At 35.5% G+C, this 20,488-nt stretch overlaps 1 protein-coding gene across 1 annotated transcript in view; it reads left to right on the top strand.

Moving 5' to 3' along the window:
• Positions 1-20,137, top strand: part of LOC129360692 (polycomb group RING finger protein 3) — a 45,428-nt gene extending 25,291 nt beyond the window's left edge. Inside the window, exons 5-10 of the mRNA XM_055031052.1 lie at positions 3,764-3,819; positions 4,034-4,141; positions 7,684-7,772; positions 11,601-11,738; positions 13,080-13,160; positions 13,741-20,137. Coding sequence (XP_054887027.1) covers positions 3,764-3,819; positions 4,034-4,141; positions 7,684-7,772; positions 11,601-11,738; positions 13,080-13,160; positions 13,741-13,788 — 520 coding nt within the window. The 3' untranslated portion in view covers positions 13,789-20,137. The remainder of the gene's footprint in view (positions 1-3,763; positions 3,820-4,033; positions 4,142-7,683; positions 7,773-11,600; positions 11,739-13,079; positions 13,161-13,740) is intronic.
• Positions 20,138-20,488: the final 351 nt, after the last annotated feature.

The following is a 20,488-nucleotide window of genomic DNA, read 5'->3' as shown; positions in this document are numbered from 1 at the left end:
TGTTGTTCTTAACATTTAAAGCACTTTTAAAGATTTGAACTCCAATAAAGTCATGTATAATTCACTATGTATAATTTATCTTAGAATTAATCTTGAATTTTACAATTCAAGATGAATTGTGCAGAATTTTATTGATTGTTTAAGTGGAAGGACTGGAAATGGATGGGAGAAAAGGCACGTAGGGACCTTGGAGGGCTATTGATCAAGAGCGCTTTGAAGGATTGATCAAGTGTCTAACCGCTTGGAGGGGAAATGAAAAGAAAAGAGGGAGTGGGAGAAAACTTCAGCACAATGCCCAAATTTGAAAGCTTTATTACTTTTTCACAAAGAGCTGGCAGAGTGCAGATTTGCATTCTAATGAAACACTAATATAATTTCCGTGATTAGTCTGATCTGTAATCTGTGGTTGCAGTGACGCACAGCTCTGTGTCAGCTCTGCATGCGCTCAGCAGAAATAACCTCTGGCCTTCTGAGATTCAGCTTATTGTTTGTGAACTCTTGACCTGCTTGACGTTTTTGACTTTTTAATTTTAACATACTTATTTCAATTCACCTTTGTCATGTTTTATGATATTTCAGCAACATTTTCTTAGATTTTCCTTAGTTAAAATCCCCAAAACTGTCAATGTGTTTTCTTATATTTGATTTATCTCAGGGATTTCCAAAGCATGGCGCATGGGCCTTTTATGGCCCGTGGACGGATTCTGTGTGGCCCCCAACTGCAATTCAAAAATTATACAATGAAGGTTGAGAGTTTGAATTTGTGATCAGGATAAAAATACTCCCAATATAATTTTCTTACAAAGTATTTGTCTTTTTATAATCAAGTTTTAATTTTTGATTAAACTTGCTTACATATACAATTTTATGATACTAATAATTAAAAATGTATCTTTTACTTTTTTTTGAATTTTTGCTATTTGTTGTAGTTTTCCATCAATCTGGGACAAATGGAAAACATTAGATGGTCAGATGGTCTCAGTGTTGCTCTAATAAAACATGTTTGATCAGACTGGGTGTTAACTTCACCTCCTTTTTTAAATCACTTTCAACACAAACAGTTTCATCTGTTTCTGTTTAGATGTGTGGCTGAGTTTTAGTGTATTTAGTGGTGAAACCTCTGCTACTTAGCGATGCACATTTTAAGAAACTAATCCTTCATGACTTTAGAAATGTAGTTTCTGTCAAAAGCTGCACAGCTGGTGCAGAAAGACAGGCGTTGCAGCGCTGCTGTTGAATATAAGTTTCATTTCTTTATGTCTTGTTGAGAGATTTTATGCTTTTTAATCAAAATGCTTTAGGAAATGAACCAACATAGATGCTTCAGAAGCTTTAGGAAAACTAATCCTCATCCAAACTTCATGTTTGGTTCTTAAATGGAAACTCCTGAAAAACACATTTCTGAGCTTTTTCTCAGAAAAATTTAATATAATTATATTTACTGTAAGTCCATACTTTGTTTCTCACTTTTTTGTAGAGGTTGTATTTCTGTGTTTTGGACCTCAGGTTATTATGATTAATAGCTCTTTTTCAAGTCACTTTCATTCTAGTTAATGATTCCTATTACAACTGATTTACATTTATATTAAAAAAAAATACTATTAACATAAATTTGTGACAACAGTATTTGGCAGAAATAAGGTTTAATAAGCTCCTGAATTGATTTTTCAGTATTATTTTTGTGATTAATGCAGAAACAAAATATTGCAGTTTCAGTTATCATCAAATAAACAGAGCTGGCTGCAGCTTCATTATTTCACAGAAAATTTTACATAGCTGGAAATTACACTTGACAACAAACATCACAAATGATTTAAAGCCAACATGTCAAACAGATGGTGAATAAAATTCTTCGGCTTATTTACAGTATGTTGATCAAACTTGACACGGATATCTGAATCTCGCTTTAAGAAATTAATCTGTTTATACACTTTTCTGAATTTCCAAGTGAATTAGGAAATTATTGTTTTCTTATCTGCTGTTTTTCAAACATAGGACATAAAATTTTACCCAAAAAAAGTCCAATAGAAACAGAAGTAGGTAGAAACACTACTTCAAAATATCTTCACTCAAGTAAAAGTAAAAAGTAGCCATCCAAGAAATTGCTCAAGAGTAAAAAAGTATTTGGTAAAAAAGTGCTCAAGTATTGATGAACTAATCAGATTACCACTCCTTTAATACTTAAAAATTACACAATCAGACAGAACAAATGTAAAATTAAGTGCAATTTTTGTATTTTAAGGACAAAAATTAGAGTAATTCACATGAGTAACAAAGAAATAGCAAAATCAGGCAAAAAAATGTATCCAAATAATTAAAATACAACTGAGGTTTTATTTTAAAATGTATTATTATTATAAAATTATTAACGTTTCAGTTAACAAAAACTGCAGGTTTGCGCCTGGTGATTTTTTTTTTTTTTTTTGGTTTAAACGTGTTTGTTTTTCATTCAGTTAAAGTACAGCTTTTTAAAATACTTCTAAATAAATGCAATTGAGTAAATATATCTAGTTACTACCAAACTCTGAATGCAACTGAGAAAAACAACGAGTAAATTCTTCAGCTCCCAGTAAAAAATTGGAAGTGCTACCATCTTTTGTCCAGCAGGGGTCACTGTTTTGCTGGTCACAGCTCATTTTCTTTTGACCCTCAGTGTGCCGCAGCGTTGACAAACATGCCACGCTTTCTGGATCTTTCCTCCATAACTCTGCTGCAAACTCGACACGCCGTGTCCGTTATCCGGCTGTCAGAACCAGGTGTCAAAAAGCACCGTCAGACCCAGGCCGCCCCCACTGTGCCGCCGTGTCACAAGCACAGAAAGAAAAAAAAAAAGGCTACTTCACAGCCAGACTGGGAAGAGCATATGCTCCACACCAAATTCAGAGAGTGTCAATGTTACAACACCTTGGACATTTTTCCATAAATGTCATCTTGAGGTTTGAAGCTTTTTATGATCCAGAGTTTACAGAGATGCAGGAGGGCAAAGAGGTGAGCATTTTTGGTTTGACATGCTGGATAAATCAACTGGTGGGTGGAAGAGTGATGCCTGTAGCTACAGTCATTTCATATGGTTTCAAAAAATAAAAGCCTGCTCTCTATGTGAGAAGTACTTTTACTCTCATTTCTCCTCTTAGGAATCTCAGAGGAGTTAATAGAAATTCCAGTTAAGGTGACAAATTTAGAGCAAAAACAGAAAACCAGTAGATTTATTTTCTAGATGTGGAGTAATATCTCTATGTCCACATGTTATTCCCTGTCCAACTGTCTTAAAATTGTGCACTATAAAAACACAAAATCAAAGTTTAGTTTCTAGATTTTTTAAAAGTCAATAATCAATTATTTTGATGAAAACTGACTGGACCAAAATACTTCATATAATTTTGTGTTTTTGCAGTGCATTCTCATGTGTTAGAATGGCCCAGTCAAAGTTCAGACCTAAATCAGACTGTAATCAGACTGAGCTACAGCTGCTATAAAGAGAGTGAACTTTAATGGCAAAAAGTGTCAATTTTTTACAGATTGATTATTTACAAATCTTTTAAATATTTTTCTTCACAGTTATATACTAATATCTATTGGTTCATCAAACTAAATACCAAGGAAGTGTTTGGGAATTAATCACCTTGCAGTGCAGGGTACTTTAAATTTTAACTAGAGACTGATTAATCGTGGTTCTGAAATGTAGAAATAAACATGTTGGATTAATATTTTGTGTACAGTTCTTTGCGTTAGGTTTGCTAACCATTTCCTTCATCTGTTTTAGCCATGACCGAACAATGCAAGACATCGTCTACAAGCTGGTACCGGGACTTCAAGAGGGTAAGAGTCACCCTCTTTTATCAGAAATGGTTTTCAGCTTCAACCATGTTGTTTATCTCTATCTGGCTGGTTTTACAACGTTAAAATATGCGCGCACTTTTACAGCTCATCCTTCATTTGTGGATTGTTTTCTAGACCCGAGGAGCTTTTACCACAGATGTAATCAGACACTTGAGAAATCCCCTTTTATTTGTCGTGTTTGCCTCTTGTGCAGCGGAGATAAAGAAGCAGAGGGATTTCTATCAGAAACTGGGCATGGAGGTGCCTGGGGACATTAAAGGAGAGCTGTGCAACATGAAGACTCATCTAGATCAGCGAAATGGTACAAACACACCCTTTATGCACAGGCTTCAGAAATACAGCTACCATTTTGCACACACTATTTCATGTAGTTGCTATTTGTTAAACTTTTTCCCCACGGGGACTGAAAGCAGCAACAGCATTGAGTTGGTTGTTTCTAGTTTTGAAGGTTTTGTGTATTTATTCTGGAGTTGCTTTTTTTCAATCTAGGCTGACAAACACTTAAACATTTTGATTATTTTTTTTTTATTGCAAAGGTAGGATTGCAAGAAAAATTTATAAATTTCAATGTGTCTCCAAACAAAAGCAACAATAAGCTGCACCATCCAGGCAGCCAATGATTGAAATAGACCATTTTCTCCTGAATGGTTCTAATTGCTGGTTTTTCTATTCAGACACTTCCTTTTCTGTTTACTTAATGCACCAAAACCAGAAATGGTAACTTGTTTAGTTTGGAGATGCATCACCAAACATCATCTGTCTATATTTATGAATGGAGGACACCCAAATAAAAATCCAATTTGAGCCAGATCCAGATGTGGTACTAAATCGGATATGTGTCTTGTTTGTCCCACATTCATCATGCCACATTTAATTCAGGTTTTACATCACTGACTTGGCATATTTGTCATAATCATGCACCAGAAAAAGCCAAATATGGAAAATTCAACATGTTTCATGAGAGAAGACAACACCTAAAGTGATGTCTTGTTTCATACATGTTTGAAAACCCCTTTAATCTCCCAGGGCAATAAAATAAAAATAGTTTTTACATGTTTTAATGTTTAAAGGTTTTAAATGTCTTTCACCTCAGCAGTGTGTCACTGCTCTTATTAGCCTATGTAAAGAATGAACCCCCCTCAACCAGTAATGACTAACATTAGCAGCACAACCATGAGGAACAGCAGAAGCCATTAAACAGCACAGATGAAGGCAATTTAGCCAACCAGAGTGAGTTGATGGTTTGGTTTTTGTGCACAGTCGTTTTTCTAAACCGGCTCTCTGCTGCATGTTGGTGTGAATGTGTGTCCAGAGGGCTGTCATGCTGGCAGACCTAATCGTTCGCTTAATCCCCCTCTCTGATTTTGGTAATTAAGGCTCAAATGGGAGAGGAACTGCTCTGGTTCTGTTCCTCGAAGTCACTTGTGGCTGAAGCGAGAACGTAGAGAAACCCATTCAGAAAGAAAATTAAAACAAAGGAAGTTCTGGACTTTAATCCAGCATCATCTGCATGCAGGAGATTAAAATTTAAATATTATTCCTCTGCCTCAGGCAGTGATAATATCTGTAGATTTATGTAAATATGGCCAGTATCTGATTTAGCAGCACTGGGTTAATTTTAAGTTGATTTTTCAGATCTTGCAGGATATTTTTCAAACTATGCAGTCGTGCAGAGTTCAGTGTTTGAAAGGAACTTGAAGTCGTAGCAGGTTGAAATAAATTGCCCCGATTGCTGATATTTGCGTTAGCTAATGAGTGTTTAGAACAGGTTTTCTTTTAAAATCAATATGTCATTCTGATTTGATCTGTTGTAACCTCAGAGAATGTAAAAAAAAATTATTAATCACTGTATTTACATTCACTTTGCATTTATTGCTGCCACTAGAAAGATTTTTAAAAGTTAAAAGACCACAGCTTTGAACCACAACTGTTTATATCTGGTCTAATACTTTTTTTTACACTCACACATGAAAATGATCACAAATAGATTCACAATCATACAACCGTACATCTTTGAAAAGCAAAAGTGGAAGCTCCTGCACAACCAGCAACAATTCAGCCACTGCTTTAATGAACAGGAAGTCAACAACAAAACACTTGTCCTTTCCAGCAGCCATTGTTCAGCAGTAAAACCAAACGTGCAGGAGCTCTGGTTTGGTTGCTGGTAACGGCTCAGTTCCTGTTGATTGTGACTTAATAATAAAGAGGTTTTTGAAGCGACTAATTTTCCAGACACCAAAGAGCGGGTGGGTCTTTTTAAGCGCTTCAGCTAATTTTAGAAGCCATTGCGACCCAACTGGAAGCATAAAAATGTCCAAATATGACTTTCTCATAATCAATCCCCTTTAACGCGTTAAATCTGTTTGCTGTCATATGGAAACACTAAGTTCTGGAGGACTGCTTGACACCAGCCAAAACAAAAGCTGTTTCCACCGGCACACAGACTCATTTTTCTAAATTACCAGCTTTTCTGAGCACTTAACCCAAGAAGACTGGGTCACTTGGGGACGCATCGAGTCTGCAGAGTACACTTTTGCTTTCATGACAATCTAAACTCCCACACCAACACACACAGATGGCTCACTCCATCTCTCACAAGCTAGCCTGAAAACGTCATTGTGCACGCCTGTGGGACTTTAGCGTTGGGAAGATGTGCCATAAATCATAAAAAAGACAGAAGATCATTAGCTGACGGTAACAGGGGAGATGAAAAGACACAGCACAAGACGCAGGAATTGGCGTGATATGAGACTTTAACTAAAGCATGGCCCTCCTGATGAGCAATAAGTGAGGCTAACGCTGGAGACAAACACCGGACAAGCTTAATGTTCCTCAGAGGGATAGCGACAGTTGGCCCAGACGGAAAATACTCACAGAGGACAGAGCGTATCTACAGTCTGAGACTCACATAAACACAGTTATTACCTCCGCTGAATCCTGGAACAGACTGAATTTCTTTGTTTCTAAAGGTTACTGGAAAGCAAAACCCATCTGCACTGCTGTTCCTGTCACCGCAACGCAATTTAGACTTCGATAACCAAGTTTTACAGCTAAAAATTCAATACTGCAACAATATCACAGGCAACAGGAAAATTCATAAAAGATGTGTACTCTAACTTGATCAGCTGGTGCTGCTTGTTCGTGGAGCTTTTATCAGATGGATGAGGACTCTCTCCTGCGGTGAGGGAGCGCCCTTCAACTGAACCTGTTCTGGTTGGCTTTCCCCTCAGCTCAAATGAATTATATACTGTATTAAAAGCTGGAGATGGATGGTTTGTTTGCCATCTGTCTTGTCAGGTTGTGAGGAGGCAACATTGACATCACCAGGATAAAGTAACTTCATCATTCAGACTCAAAAAGAAACAGATCCTGTCTATTCTAGCAACTGAAAACTGATCCAACTTACATTTTTCCATCTCAATGATATTTATATATTTATTTAAATATAGGATGCAGAAAATTAAAACTTTTGGATACATTAAAACTTAAAGTACATTCCAGCATATCATATTCAAAAATCAGCCTTATAACCTTTAATGTATTATTGCAACATTGGAGCGGCACTCCAATGTTGCAATGTTCTAGTTTCCAGAACCTCCTCCTACTTATCCATCCATCTATCTCCAATCAACCTCATATATTTAAAGACAGACCTCAAAAATATCTACTAATGTCTTGTACTAAATACAAAAAGGCAAAATCTATTAATTTAACTCTGGATAATTATGAAATGTGTTGAAGTACCCTGTGGCTCATAAACTTTGCATTTATTTGTACTTTTTATATCTGCATTTATGTATCATTTTTTTTAGATTATCATAGTTTTTTCTTTTTCTCAAACAGGCGACACAAAGTTAGAAGACACAGCGAATAAGGAGGCCGGAGAGGAGAAGCCAGAGGAGGACAACGACTATCACCGCAGTGACGAGCAGGTTATTATTCTGCTTATTCATTCTGAACAAATGGACATATATATATATATAATTTTTTTAACTTTTAAGGAGAAATTGGTTCTGTTTCCTGTCAAAACTTCAATTTCTGGTAACAGTCTTAAAGGCATGAACAACACAACCAGTCAGGCTAAAAAACTGTGGAGATTTGAGTTGTCATTGTTGCCATACAGACTCTCTGCAGCATGAAGCATCTCTCCTGCATACTGATGCACAGGCGGAAATTTTTTTTCATACCAAAAAACAGTGAAAATCAAGCCCTTCATCTCCGAAGAAGCTCTCCCTCCCCTGGATGTGGGAGGGGTATTCTGTCCTGACGTGGGTGAAGATCTTGGCCTTCTGTAAATTCAGCAGCGATGCAGAAATGCCCACAGAATAGCTAATACTGCAGTCTGAACGCAGTGATGTGAAATGTCACCGAGAGGTGGAGAGGGAGAGAGCCGGGAAATACAAGATGACATATAAAAGAGGGAGAAATTGCAGGAAATTGCAGGATTGAGAGGCCAAAATGGCTGCTGACAGTAACAAGGGTGATGAGGTGATCATGAAATTGCAGAATTTCATTTGCAGGATTTTTGTGTTTGAGAGTAGCTTCAGTCACCCAGCTTCAGCCTCGGTGACTGAAGCTTGTCGGAGGAGGAGAAAGGAAAGAAGGAGCAGAGGGGTATCGGAAGAAAACGATGATGTTGGAGGAAGGGGAAGAGAGTGATGGGAAAAGATGAGAAGGTGTTTTAGAGCTTTCAGGAGAAAACAGAAATGAAAGCTGACATTAAACGACGTTTCATCCAGACTGTTGAAATATTTTTTTTTACCTGTAGAGACAGAAGGGTGTCAAATGCTTCTTTATTTTAGACTTTTTCACAAACCATTGCTGTTTATTTTTCAGTAAATTTGAACCTTTCTATATAGAAATCAAAAGAGAAAAAGATTACTTTCAATTCCTTTCAGCTCGACAGTGTTCTTAGAGATTAAAAAGTTCAAGCTAATTTTACCTTCACTTTGTTATACATAACATCACAAAATCAAATCAGCTCAATATGTCCTGTATATTTTTATAAATTATATCTCCAAAAAATTACATTTAAGACTGTAGACAAACTCATAAATGAAAACATAATCAAGTATTATTGTATTTATTTAGCTAATTACTTCACATTTATTTACTTTCATTTTGTTATTTAGGGCATTTTAGCTCAACACAATAATTAAATAAAAGCTGCTTTAATTATTCTTCCTGACCTTCAGCTTTAATTCACAGTTTTTCTTTAATTTCAAATCACTTTTATGTACACCTTATGAAGAGTTTATTATGTAGTTTGTACATAAAACTGATCTGAGCTCAACTAAATCATAACATTTGAATGTATTGATGTAAGAAATAATTGATTAGTGGAATGAAAATAGTCAGTTACAGTTTGGATAATGTTCTGCTTCAGGTTTTGTGTTGGTTTTATATTCCTCAAATGTCTGCACAGTAATTTATGCATGGATTGGTTTTAAAATGTGAATATTTCAAAATCTCCAAAAGCGGCTTACCAAATGTGCTGGGTTGCTGGGCAACGGGAAGGGTTTGGCTTTAGTTGCTAGGTAACCAAAGAACTTGATGCCAAAAGTTTTTTTTTTTTTAAGTGGAAGTACAAAAAATGTCCAAAATGTAAATTTTCCCCTTTATAACACCAGCAGTGCATATTTTTTTTCATTTTATGAATTAAATAGTAATTTTGTTTCTGTTTACTCAGATTTTTGCGAGTTTAAAACACAGAAAGAGTTTAGAAAAAGCTTCAGAAGATTCACAGCAGCGTTTCTGGGCAGGTAGGATGAGGAAGACGAATCCCTCTTCCTCTCCCGGTTCAGTCAGGTGTAAGAATCGACAGGCGAGCCGCCACGCATGGACGACCTCCAGCTGCCTCCTGGACGACCTTTCAGAGCGTAACCTTGTGGCGCTGCCTGAGAAAACTAATGAAACCTCTGACCAGAGTTGGGCTGTAACCAGTTACATTTACAGGAGTAATTTTTAGGACTATTTTTACTTCACTGTTCTTTGAGTAATTTTATCGCTACTCTTACATGAGTAAAATTTCTGAATTTTCTATTCACTCAATAAAAAACAAATATTTTAACCAAAAATTCATCATAAAAAGACACACAGATGCAGGTTGTTAAAGTTTTATATTGAAAAAAAATGATTTCAAAAATTTTTCTTTTGCCTTATTTTGTTATTTTTTTTGTTACTTACATAAATTACTGAGTTTGGTCCTTAAAATACCAAAATTTCCATAAAATTTTATATTTTAGTCCTTCTGATGATGTAACTTACATTTTTTAAAATAGATTGATAATTTGATCAGTTACTCAGTAGTTGAGTAGACTTCTTTACCAAAAGCTTCACACACAAACAAACTCAAGAAATCAGATATTGCTTAGATTTAAGGTCAAGAATTGCATTTGTGTATTTAGAAAATAGCTGTAAATTTTCTTATTGACGCCACTTGAGGCCTCGGTTGTCCAAAGTCGAAGCTCGAGCAAATATTCAACATGAAAAAGTTGCGTCAGAGCTCTGCAACAGCTCTGTAATGAGCCTGAAGCTTTTTATGCGCGCCTCACAAAGCACACTCAGTGTTTTCTTTGCTCTCCTCTCTCTTGCATCAGTGCATTTGTGTGTTTAGCTGCAGGAGCCCTCCTTGGCTCCGCGGACCCGTCGGTAATGTACTATAATGTTATAAAAGTGCCTCGCAGGCCGCCACCGAGCCGCCGCAGAGTCCTGATCACCAGCAAGGCTTTTATTTTACATTATGAGCTTCCCCTCACTGCCAGCGCCACTGGAAACCAGACACACTGAGATGTTGGTCTTTGCTTATTGAAGGGCAGACTGTTCGGCAAAGCACTGCCACTGTTTATTTGAGGATGTTTAAACAGGGGGGTTGTTGTCGCCTCCTATCTCCAAAAAGAGGAATAAAAAGAGACAGAAGGACAGTCGCACATGAAGAGCTTTGCTTCTCTCCTGTTTTGTCTCTTGATGTGTGAGTCCCAGTCATGATAATGGTTTCTGACCACGCTCCGTTTCACCTGAGGGGGCAAAACAAATTCACAGGCCAGTGGCAGGGAAAATCAGTGACATTCAGGAAGCCAATAGCAGATTAACATCGCTGATTTCGCCAACTTTGCTTATGAAAGCAGAATAGAGAATCCGCTGCAACGAAGTTAATTAGTTATTTTATTAATCGATTAATCCATTTTCTGATGATTAATTGATGAATCAGATAAAAAATGGCACCATGAGGATTTTTAAATACTTAAGCCTTTTTGTATACAATATTAGAAATACTGTAAAATGTGCAAATAAAAAATACACTTCTTTGTCTAAAATGCAATATAATGTATTTATTTATACTTAATTACTGCTTTGACTGTATTCTCTTGCATACTCCAGTTAATGATGATCAAATTAGTTGACAATTATTTTAATTACTCTGATTAATAACGATTAATCGTTTCAGTCCTACAAGCAAATTCTGCCTACAGTAGATCTACACCGTTGTGCAGTAATGATGGTACTGGAACGATAACTTTTGTTCTTTTTTAGATATTTTAGTGTACGTTAGTTAATGACTAATCAATAAGTAAGTTAGTTGATTAACAATCGATTTGTCATAATTTATCAGATTATTTCAGTGCTACTTCCACAGGTACTGAAAGCAATGATCACAATGCTGCAACGCTTTTAGCACTTCTGTAAATTGATTGATTGAACATTTATATCTGTGGAGTTGGCGCAGATCCTATAATCATGATTTTTCTTTTGTCCAAAAGGTCAGCATCTGCCTGGAGTGCAACAGCAGCAAACTTCGAGGTCTGAAACGCAAATGGATCCGCTGCTCAGCACAAGCCACCGTCCTCCACCTCAAAAAGTTCATCGCCAAAAAGCTTAACCTGACATCGTTCAACGAGGTACAGAAAGCAACACACTTCAGGCTGGATGGCTGAGTCTCACCGAGTCACAAGATCACTGAAATACTTATTTATTTCTGCACTTCTCCATAGAATCTAAATTATATGTCTTTGTGATACACACAGCGGTATATTGCAAAGTTGAGTAGAAGGAAAACGTGAGATTAATCATGATTGTTTTACATGATTAAAATAACGTTCTTCCTTTTTATGCTGTGACTCATTTGTGCCCTTTGTGTTTGGTATAATTTGCATGAAAACAAGCCCCCATGATATCTAATTTTTCTATTTATTGTCTTCTCCGCCCCGTGCAGAGCAGCAGGGGTAGGCAAGAGTGGGCGATATTCTGACAGATGGATTTTTAGATGGCTGTGAGAAATCGCCACAATCGCCTTCTCGTTGCCTATTTTTCCCGTTTTTCCTTCGTGTCTTTTAATATTTTGGCTGTCACACAGATGAGTGGGTCGGCTCCATTAGATCGTCGGCTTGCATCGCGCGGCTCTGAAGCGTCGGCCGCGCTTTACCCCTCCGGCTATTGTTGTGGCTTTCACTGACTGTGAAAAGATGCTTGAAACGACTCCGGATTTTAAAAGCGAGAGCATAAACACACCCGTTTAAATTTATCTGCAGGACGTCTGATGCTTAACAATTCAAGAAGAATAGGAACGTTAAAGTTTACATAGAAACCAAGAAGGGAGATGCTCAAAAATAATCCTACCAGATGATTTGTGTCATCATTGTAAGATATTGAGACACAGTTTGAAGTCCATATTGATTACAACAATTACCATTTGTTGAGACGTGCTGTTGTTAATTTGTGTAATTTGTGGGAAGTTTATAGCTTAAACTCTCTACATTGTTACTAAAACAATTTTTAAAATCAGAATTTTATATTTTCAAGTCAACATAAAGAGATGCAGGCATTTAAAATATGTATTTCAGAATAAGTATGACAGTGATTTATGTCTTATATTTTTGAGTTTTGTTGTGACCTGATGAGTGTGCAGCAGTGAACCAGCAGGTGCCGCTGTGACGCACGGCCTCCCTCTCTGTCTCAGTATTGACCTGCAGACGGCGCTCTGTAGAATATCAATACTGCTTCACGGTGGGAATAGATTCATCGAGCCAGCCGCGTGTTCGCTATCGAACCTCGGCCGTCCGGTTCCTTCTGTCGTTCACTGAGATTTCACCACAAACTTCATCATCATCATCATTGTGCACAGATAAAACTAGCAGCAGAAATCCTCATCCAGTCTGCTTTCTGTGGGGAAAAAACATTTTATTTTTCTCCTTCGATCTCTCTGGTAAATAAATAATTTTTTTTTTTGCTTCTTTTCACAGCTGGATATTTTATGCAACGAGGAAATCCTGGGAAAGGACCACACTTTGAAATTTGTTGTTGTGACAAGATGGAGATTTAAGGTAACTAATTCTGGCAGTTTTGAGGAAATAAACATGAATTCCAGCTGAGTTATGAAATGTTTTGATTGACTTAATCCTGTTGCATGTTGTCAAACTAAACACTATTCTAATCAATAATTGGTTTCGTCTCCCTTCACTAGTTGTGTTTCCATAATCCACATAACTGCACAGATTGGAGTTACGAAAATAAATTTGATTAATTGAAACAACAGTTGTGAAGAGGATAAAAAAGGTTATATCAAAATTTGTGCATTTGGCAAAACTGCAACACTTTTTTGCGTCGCACTAGTCACACGATCAACAACGTAAGAGAGTCCAGCACTGCAAAAACACAAAATCTTACCAAGATTTTTTGCTTGGTTTCTAGAGCAAATATCTTGATACTGTTTAAATTAGACAAAACTAACTCAAAAGTGCCTTTTAAGCAAGATATGAGAGCTTGTTTTAAGGAAATAATAATAGTTTTGCTGAAAAAGTATAAGATCAACTGGCAGATTATCTTTTTTGCACAAAGATATTTGAACAACAGACTAGGAAAAAATACTTGGTAAAACTTTCAAAATGTTGTTGTCCATTCCAGAAATCTCCACTCCTGCTCCATTACAGACCGAAGATGGACCTGCTGTAGCTACAACGGACACAATGGTTGTTTTATTTGGATCCTTTTGGTTGGCTTCTTCGCCGCAGTGAAACTTTCTTCTTCTTTGTTTTCTTTTTCTTATTATTATTTATGCAAAGACGATCAATACCAAGCAAACACCTGACATCAACAAAAGCCAGCAATTCGACATCTAATGAGACAAAAACTGGCACAGGACCTGCAACACCGGCGTGGTTTTACAAACTAAAACAACCTTTTTCTTCGTCTGCTACATCCTACATATGTGAACAAAAAGAGAAAAATGAAAAAAAAAAAGGAGAGAAAAGCATATATTTATACTTTTGTACAGAAAAGACATGAACCAAGACACTACTGGTGCTCTGTTTACACACAAACAAGATGTCGGGAGTCATCTGAACATGTTTTTGAGCTTCATCCTCCTCAGACGACGACTGACTGGAGAGGAAGGTCTTTTTTATATATAAGTAAGAATATACATAAAAAGGCGTCTTTTCACAACACAACATGTTCTGGGAGCACAGAAAGTTTATGGAAAAGTTATATAACATCCATCAATTTTAAGCTGATAAATCAATTTCCTCTGAATTGTTTTTTTTATTATTTTATTTCCATTATGTCTGATTTGGATTTCTAATGATTGTCAATTGTGAATAGGCTTTTTTTTTTGTATGTAGTAATTTATGTTCGATATGCTGATATTGTACATAAAATGTCATTACAGAGAGATTGAAGAGAGACTTTAGACTGTTAAATAGAAAAGAGAGAGTGGATCCCTGAAGTGCTATCTATATGGTGATAAAGACAGACTTGCTATCAGTATCAGATTATATGAAAGCATCTTTATGTTGTCTGAGAAAGACACAAAACAGCTTATATCAAATCTGCAACCATTTATGTGGGTTCTGAATATGTGAATTGACTTTAAGGAGGAAAACTGTCCCCAGCTTCAAGCTCATATAGAGAATAAGACGTTTAAGATATCGTCGTTTAGGCAGATTGAAGCCATTTAAATTTTGTTTTCCTCACTCTAAGCAGTCCTTAATATCCGTCCTCGTGTTCCTGCACTTTTTTTAGCAGCAGAAACTTATGGAGGAGGATTAGGGCCACTGGATAATAATAATAAAATATAATCATTGTGATTTATGAACTCAGAAAATTGAATTCAGAAATCCAAAGGAAAAAAATCAGAGAAAAAGTCAGAATTCTGAGAAAGAGGCCAGGAATATGAGATTGAAGTCCAAAACATGCTCAAAGAAAAGTCAAAAATCTGAGAGAAGAATCAAAAAATCTAAAATCTACGAAAGTCAAAAATATCAGATGGTTGACTTTTTACATAAATAGATAAAAAATAATAGATATTTGTAACTTTTGATTAAAGTCAGTGATAAGAAAAGGTCAGAAGTCTCACGTTAAAGTCAAAATTATAAAATTAAAGTCAGAATTCTAAGTAAAAAAATCTCAATTATGACATTAAAGTTGAAATTCTGAGATTAAAGTCAGAAATTGGAGACTAAAATTGGGATTTTGAAGAAAAAAAGGAAAAATTTTGAGGAAAGAAATTCACAATTTTGAAAAGTCAAAATAATTTTTTGTTTTTTTCAGTGTCCCTAATCCTCTTCTGTAGAAACTTCAGTTCTAAGGATTTTTATAATCTGGACTCATCAGCTCCACTTGCAGCTTTATGATGTTTAATTGTGGACAAATTTGGAGAAAAGGCATTTAAAATGAGAAACACGGTCTTCTCGCTGTCACATTGTTTATTCTCACTCCCAGCTGAAGAAGCTGCACAGTCTTCAAGTTCATTCCTGAAAAATGTATTTGTCATTTCAGTTTTTGTTTCTGTATTCGGATTTTTTATTTTTAGTTTGTTTTTTGCAGGACAGGCAACGTTCAAGAACACAAATTCAGGTTTAGCAGGGGCTGAGGCGTTACTTAAAGCATTTTAATATTGAAATTGAGAATAAAATGACCACAGCTGGGTCGTTTGGTGCTTTTTAAATGTGCGTTTGTATTATTGAGGAGGTTTCTTCTGTAACCACATGCGGTTCTTAACTGTGTGATGCAGCAAATCTGCTAAAGCTCTTCTTTTACATCCCCAGATCTTAGAAAAGTTTCTTACTTTTCTGTTTTTCCCAAGCAAATGCAGAACTGTCACCTTTTCACATGTGAAACGTTTTATTTAGAGGCTTCTTCATGATGTGGAATAACTGAAACGTTATTTAAAATCATTCCAGAAGTGAAACTATTTCTTTTTAAGGATTACAACTTGCACAATATTTTCACTTTTTGAAAGTGGCGATATATTCATTCATTTATGAATGAATATATTTTTATTATTTCAATAATAATCCCACTCACTGACATGCACTGTGTCTCTGTGGCAACAAATCCAGACAAACGCAGCTGAAACACCTGCAGAATTAAAGCCCTGACAGCATAGCTGCTCATTGTTTTTGGTTTCTGTGAAGCCATTTTATTAGAAATGCATCAATTTACTTTTATTATTATAGTTATTAAAGTATGTTGTTAAACAATATTTAGGAGCTTTGACTTTGAAAAATAGCCCTTATGTGCATCTTCTTGCCAGACTTTTTCCTTCCACTTTACTTTCCATTAATGTCCGTCCAGGTGCATCTCAATAAATAAGTCTATCTATGTAACTTTAGATTAATTACATTTGTGCTGATGTTTTCATGTCTTTTGTCTGATCTTTTTTAATATACAACTCATGAAAACTTATTTAATTTCTTAAGCTGCTCCAGCAATAATATTCTGTGGAATTTCTTCTTAAACCTGTTCTGATTTTTTACTGAACACAGAATATAACATCAGTAAAACAGTAAAAATTCTGTATTTAAAGGTTCTTTATTTACTGTTTTCACTTTTTGGAAAAATTGATTAAGATTAAGAACAGCGACAAACTTTACATTTTATGTTATTTTGTGCGAAACTCAGTTATGAAATTAGGTTTCACATATTTTTAATAGACTTGGAGGAATATATTTAATCAGAAAAAGTTATTCTTAAAATGGCTTAAAAACCTAAAACAATGAGCTAACAGGACTATTTTTCTTTTTCTTGATAAAACACTTTTTTCTTCCTGATTTTAATTGAAACTTTTTGCATCACAGCTGCTTGATTTCCACATTAATTTTGTTAAACGATAAAACTCTTCAGTTTGTCGACTGTGGGGTTTTAAATATTTGTTTTGTTTATTCCAGCTTCTGCTTGTCTTTGTTGGTTTGTGCTGAACGTTTTCTGTTTTCTTTGACGTACATCAGCTCTTCAGGTGAAGAAGCTGTAAACACCCAACATGGTGCTGCTGTGACTAGAAAACAAGAAAAATCTCACAAACACTGCAAGAACACAAATTATTACCAACTATTTCTTTCTACTTTCTAGTGCAAATATCTTGGCTCACTTGAAATAAGACAAAACTATTTAAGATATAAGAGTTTGTTTCAGGTCAATAATGACTAAATATTTTACCTGTAACAAGACATTTTCCCATGTTTCACATGTTTCAAGTGAAACTATTATAGTTTAGTTTTCTAATTACAAGAACACTAAGAGATTTTAAAACTGTTAAAGATAGAAAAATGGAGGAATAAATTTCCAACCAAAAATTCAGAAATTTTTAGATTAATTTCAAAAGTTTTCTAGAAGAAACCTGAAAATATCTGAGCTCTGAAAGACAAAAAATTGCTATTTATATGTATATGTACATATATAGCTTCTGTAGTTTAGAAATTTCCAAATTATTTCTAGAAAACTTCTGGTAGTAATCTTAAAATGTTTTTTGGTGGAACGTTTTTCCCTCTTTCTGTCTTTTTATCTATAGTTGCTTTTGGACACCATCATATATTTGCGCTAGAAAGTAGACTAAAGCTACTTGGGTCAATTTTATCTTTATGCAGTGATAATGTACCACAAATGCCTCACTTGCCCATTTATTCCTGCTGTTTCTGCTGTAATTGAGGGAACTCAGTTTGAGAAGTTAACGGTTGTCAGGTGGAATAATTATTTCAATGTGGTGCATCTGAAATATTTAAGACTAAACAGCTTTAGATTATGCAGTAGATTGAAAAATAATTTGTGGACAAAAACAGTTTTTTTGTTCATTGCTGATGGAAAAGGTGGAGTTTTCCCTCGCAGTGACGGTCAGACTTCATCTCTGGTGCTTTCTAAGGTGCTAACATTCCCTCATCTCCAAGTTTTCCTGCACAAATCCAGTCCGTGACGAAAAGGCGCTGTGCGAAACGTCGCCTGTTGGTTTTTGTTTCTGGTGTCGTTTCTCGTCGGTTCTGCCTCTCTGTGCAGATAAAGGTGCTGTTCCCCTCCCTCGTTCCTCCTTATTGATTTGTCTGCTTTACCAGCTGATGCAATTGAAAACCAAGGGAATTTTAAACAAGTTGAGGCCCGATGAGGTGGATTCTGTGAGAACTAAAAGTAAAGTGGTGAGAAATTGGATGTGCTGGCACCAATTTCATGGCTCAAATCGAAATCACACTTATTATGGGGTTCTTTGGTGTGAGATGTTTGCGCCTCTCAGTCAGATTGAAACTTGCTGGTTTTAATAGCCCAGACTTTCTGAATTATTATTTTTTATGGATTCTGCTGAGTAAGGTTTTCACTCCCAGCTCACTGGAACGGATCGATGTTTAGCTCTTTATTGGGACCAACATTAAGACATGCTGCTTGTCAGAGGTTCATGGCAGAGCAAGCTCAGCTGCAGATAAACAGTTTAATAAAAGGTCTTCTATAAGGTTATTCTGCTGTCGCTCTTGCATTAAACAACATTTCCTCAATGATTCTGGCTGCAGACTGAACTCTTAAACAGACTCTGCTGTTAAGTAAGTGTCCACTTTGAAAGTGTGGAAGGTTTTGTTTAGCTGTTGCTGAGAAAATCAGTTTTCAAACTATGATGTATTATTTTAAAAGTCCTATCTAAAGCTGACTGACTCATAAACCTTTAGTTTCCTCATTACCAGAAAGCATTGCAGTTACGAGCTTACATTTCATAAATCATTTTATTTAGCCTCATTGCCATATTTCAGTTCATTTGAAGTCCACACTTTGACTAGGACACTCCACCCTCATTCCCTCTCCCCCAATCCCCTTTTTGTTTTGTTTTGTTTAATCAGTCACTCCGATCTGGACTTTCTGCTGTGTCACAGACTGAATGGTTTTATATATTAGTGTGATTAAAATTACACAAAATTAACTTACAGATAACTTTTCAGCAAGATGCATGAGCTTATTTTAGGTCAATAATTCATTAACATTTATTTAAAAAAGACAGAATATTAGGACCATAATAAGAATATATAAAAAACTAAAATTACAAGAGTGAAATTGAAATAATGAGAATAAAGTCGTAATATTTTAAGAGTAGTTTAATATTTCAAAGATAAATTCATAAAAATAATCTTGTATTACTATGACATTATTCTTACATTATTTTGAATTCTTGTAGTTTTAGTACATTTTCTTTACATTATTATTGTGATCTTAAAACTTTATAATTGAAATATTTAATTCTCGTTATGATTTTCTTTGTGTGGTCCTAATACTTTATAAACTCAATAAAGGAAATCATAATTTGAAAACTGCATTTTCTATAATGTTTTTGTCAGATATTAAAACTGGTTAGATTTTCTGAAACATTTAAGTCAAAAAATAAATCTTTGAGATTTGTCATTTTCACATCACTATAAATTCTTGGTCAAAAGAGAATTAGGCAGCAGTTTTGTTGTTTTCAAATTACACAAAAATCCTTCCAGATCTGGAGGTTTTTTTCTAAATTTGATCCGTTTTAAAATCTTTCTCTGCTGAAGGAGAAATTTCTAACTTGACATGTTTAGTTTGTTTCTTTGCGTCTGAATTTTCCCGTAGTGTTTTAATGTTAACAAAATTTTCCCTTTGTGAGCGCAGAAAAAGAACGTGGTTTATTCTATTTGCAAACAAAGTGTGCAATATACCTTTTCCAGACTGTTTCAGCCCCATTGTCTGTTTTGTGTTTAGTTTGTTGCAGCCAGCTCCTCAGGTCTCTAAATGCCTTCTGGTTCCTCACGCTGATCAGGAAATCTGACACTAATCCACCCAATACACAAACATGGATTTGGACTGGATTTTATTTCACTCTCGTTTCCTTTTCCTCCTGCAGGTTAACTCAGGCACTTATTTGGTGTCCTTGTCCTTGTATTATTTATTGCACATTTTATGATCTGGTTTACACTTAAACACAAAATGTATCGCGGTTTAGGACTGGGCTGGAATTTCTTACATACAAACCTACAGAAGCTTTTGTCAAATCATAAATGTGTATTTCATCAATAAATGCCTTTTAAAAGTATATCTGCTGATTTATTTTCTTAATTAAATAGTTATAGGAAATGTCTGCTGCAGATTTTATGATGATATTTTGGGGGTTTTGGAATTTTTTTTTTTTTATTTTACCAGTAATGATGTAAAAAAAAATGAATTGTAAGTCAACAATAGTGTCTTCGTTGTACGGCACATGCGGCAGTAAAACCAACTAATCAAATATGCTGGAGCTCACCTGGGGTTGCTAGTTAACGGTGCAGTGTGACTTAACACTCTGAAGGTCTTTGAAACAACTCACTTTCTAAACATTAATTTATTTCCAAAATAAACAGCTGGGTGTTTTTCCAAGCTCTTGGGCTGGTTTTAGAAGCAATAGAAA

This window comes from Poeciliopsis prolifica, unplaced genomic scaffold (assembly GCF_027474105.1).
Source record: "Poeciliopsis prolifica strain line A6 unplaced genomic scaffold, Auburn_PproV2 SCAFFOLD006, whole genome shotgun sequence".
Lineage (NCBI taxonomy): Eukaryota > Metazoa > Chordata > Actinopteri > Cyprinodontiformes > Poeciliidae > Poeciliopsis > Poeciliopsis prolifica.
This window is presented reverse-complemented; position numbering and strand designations above follow the sequence as displayed.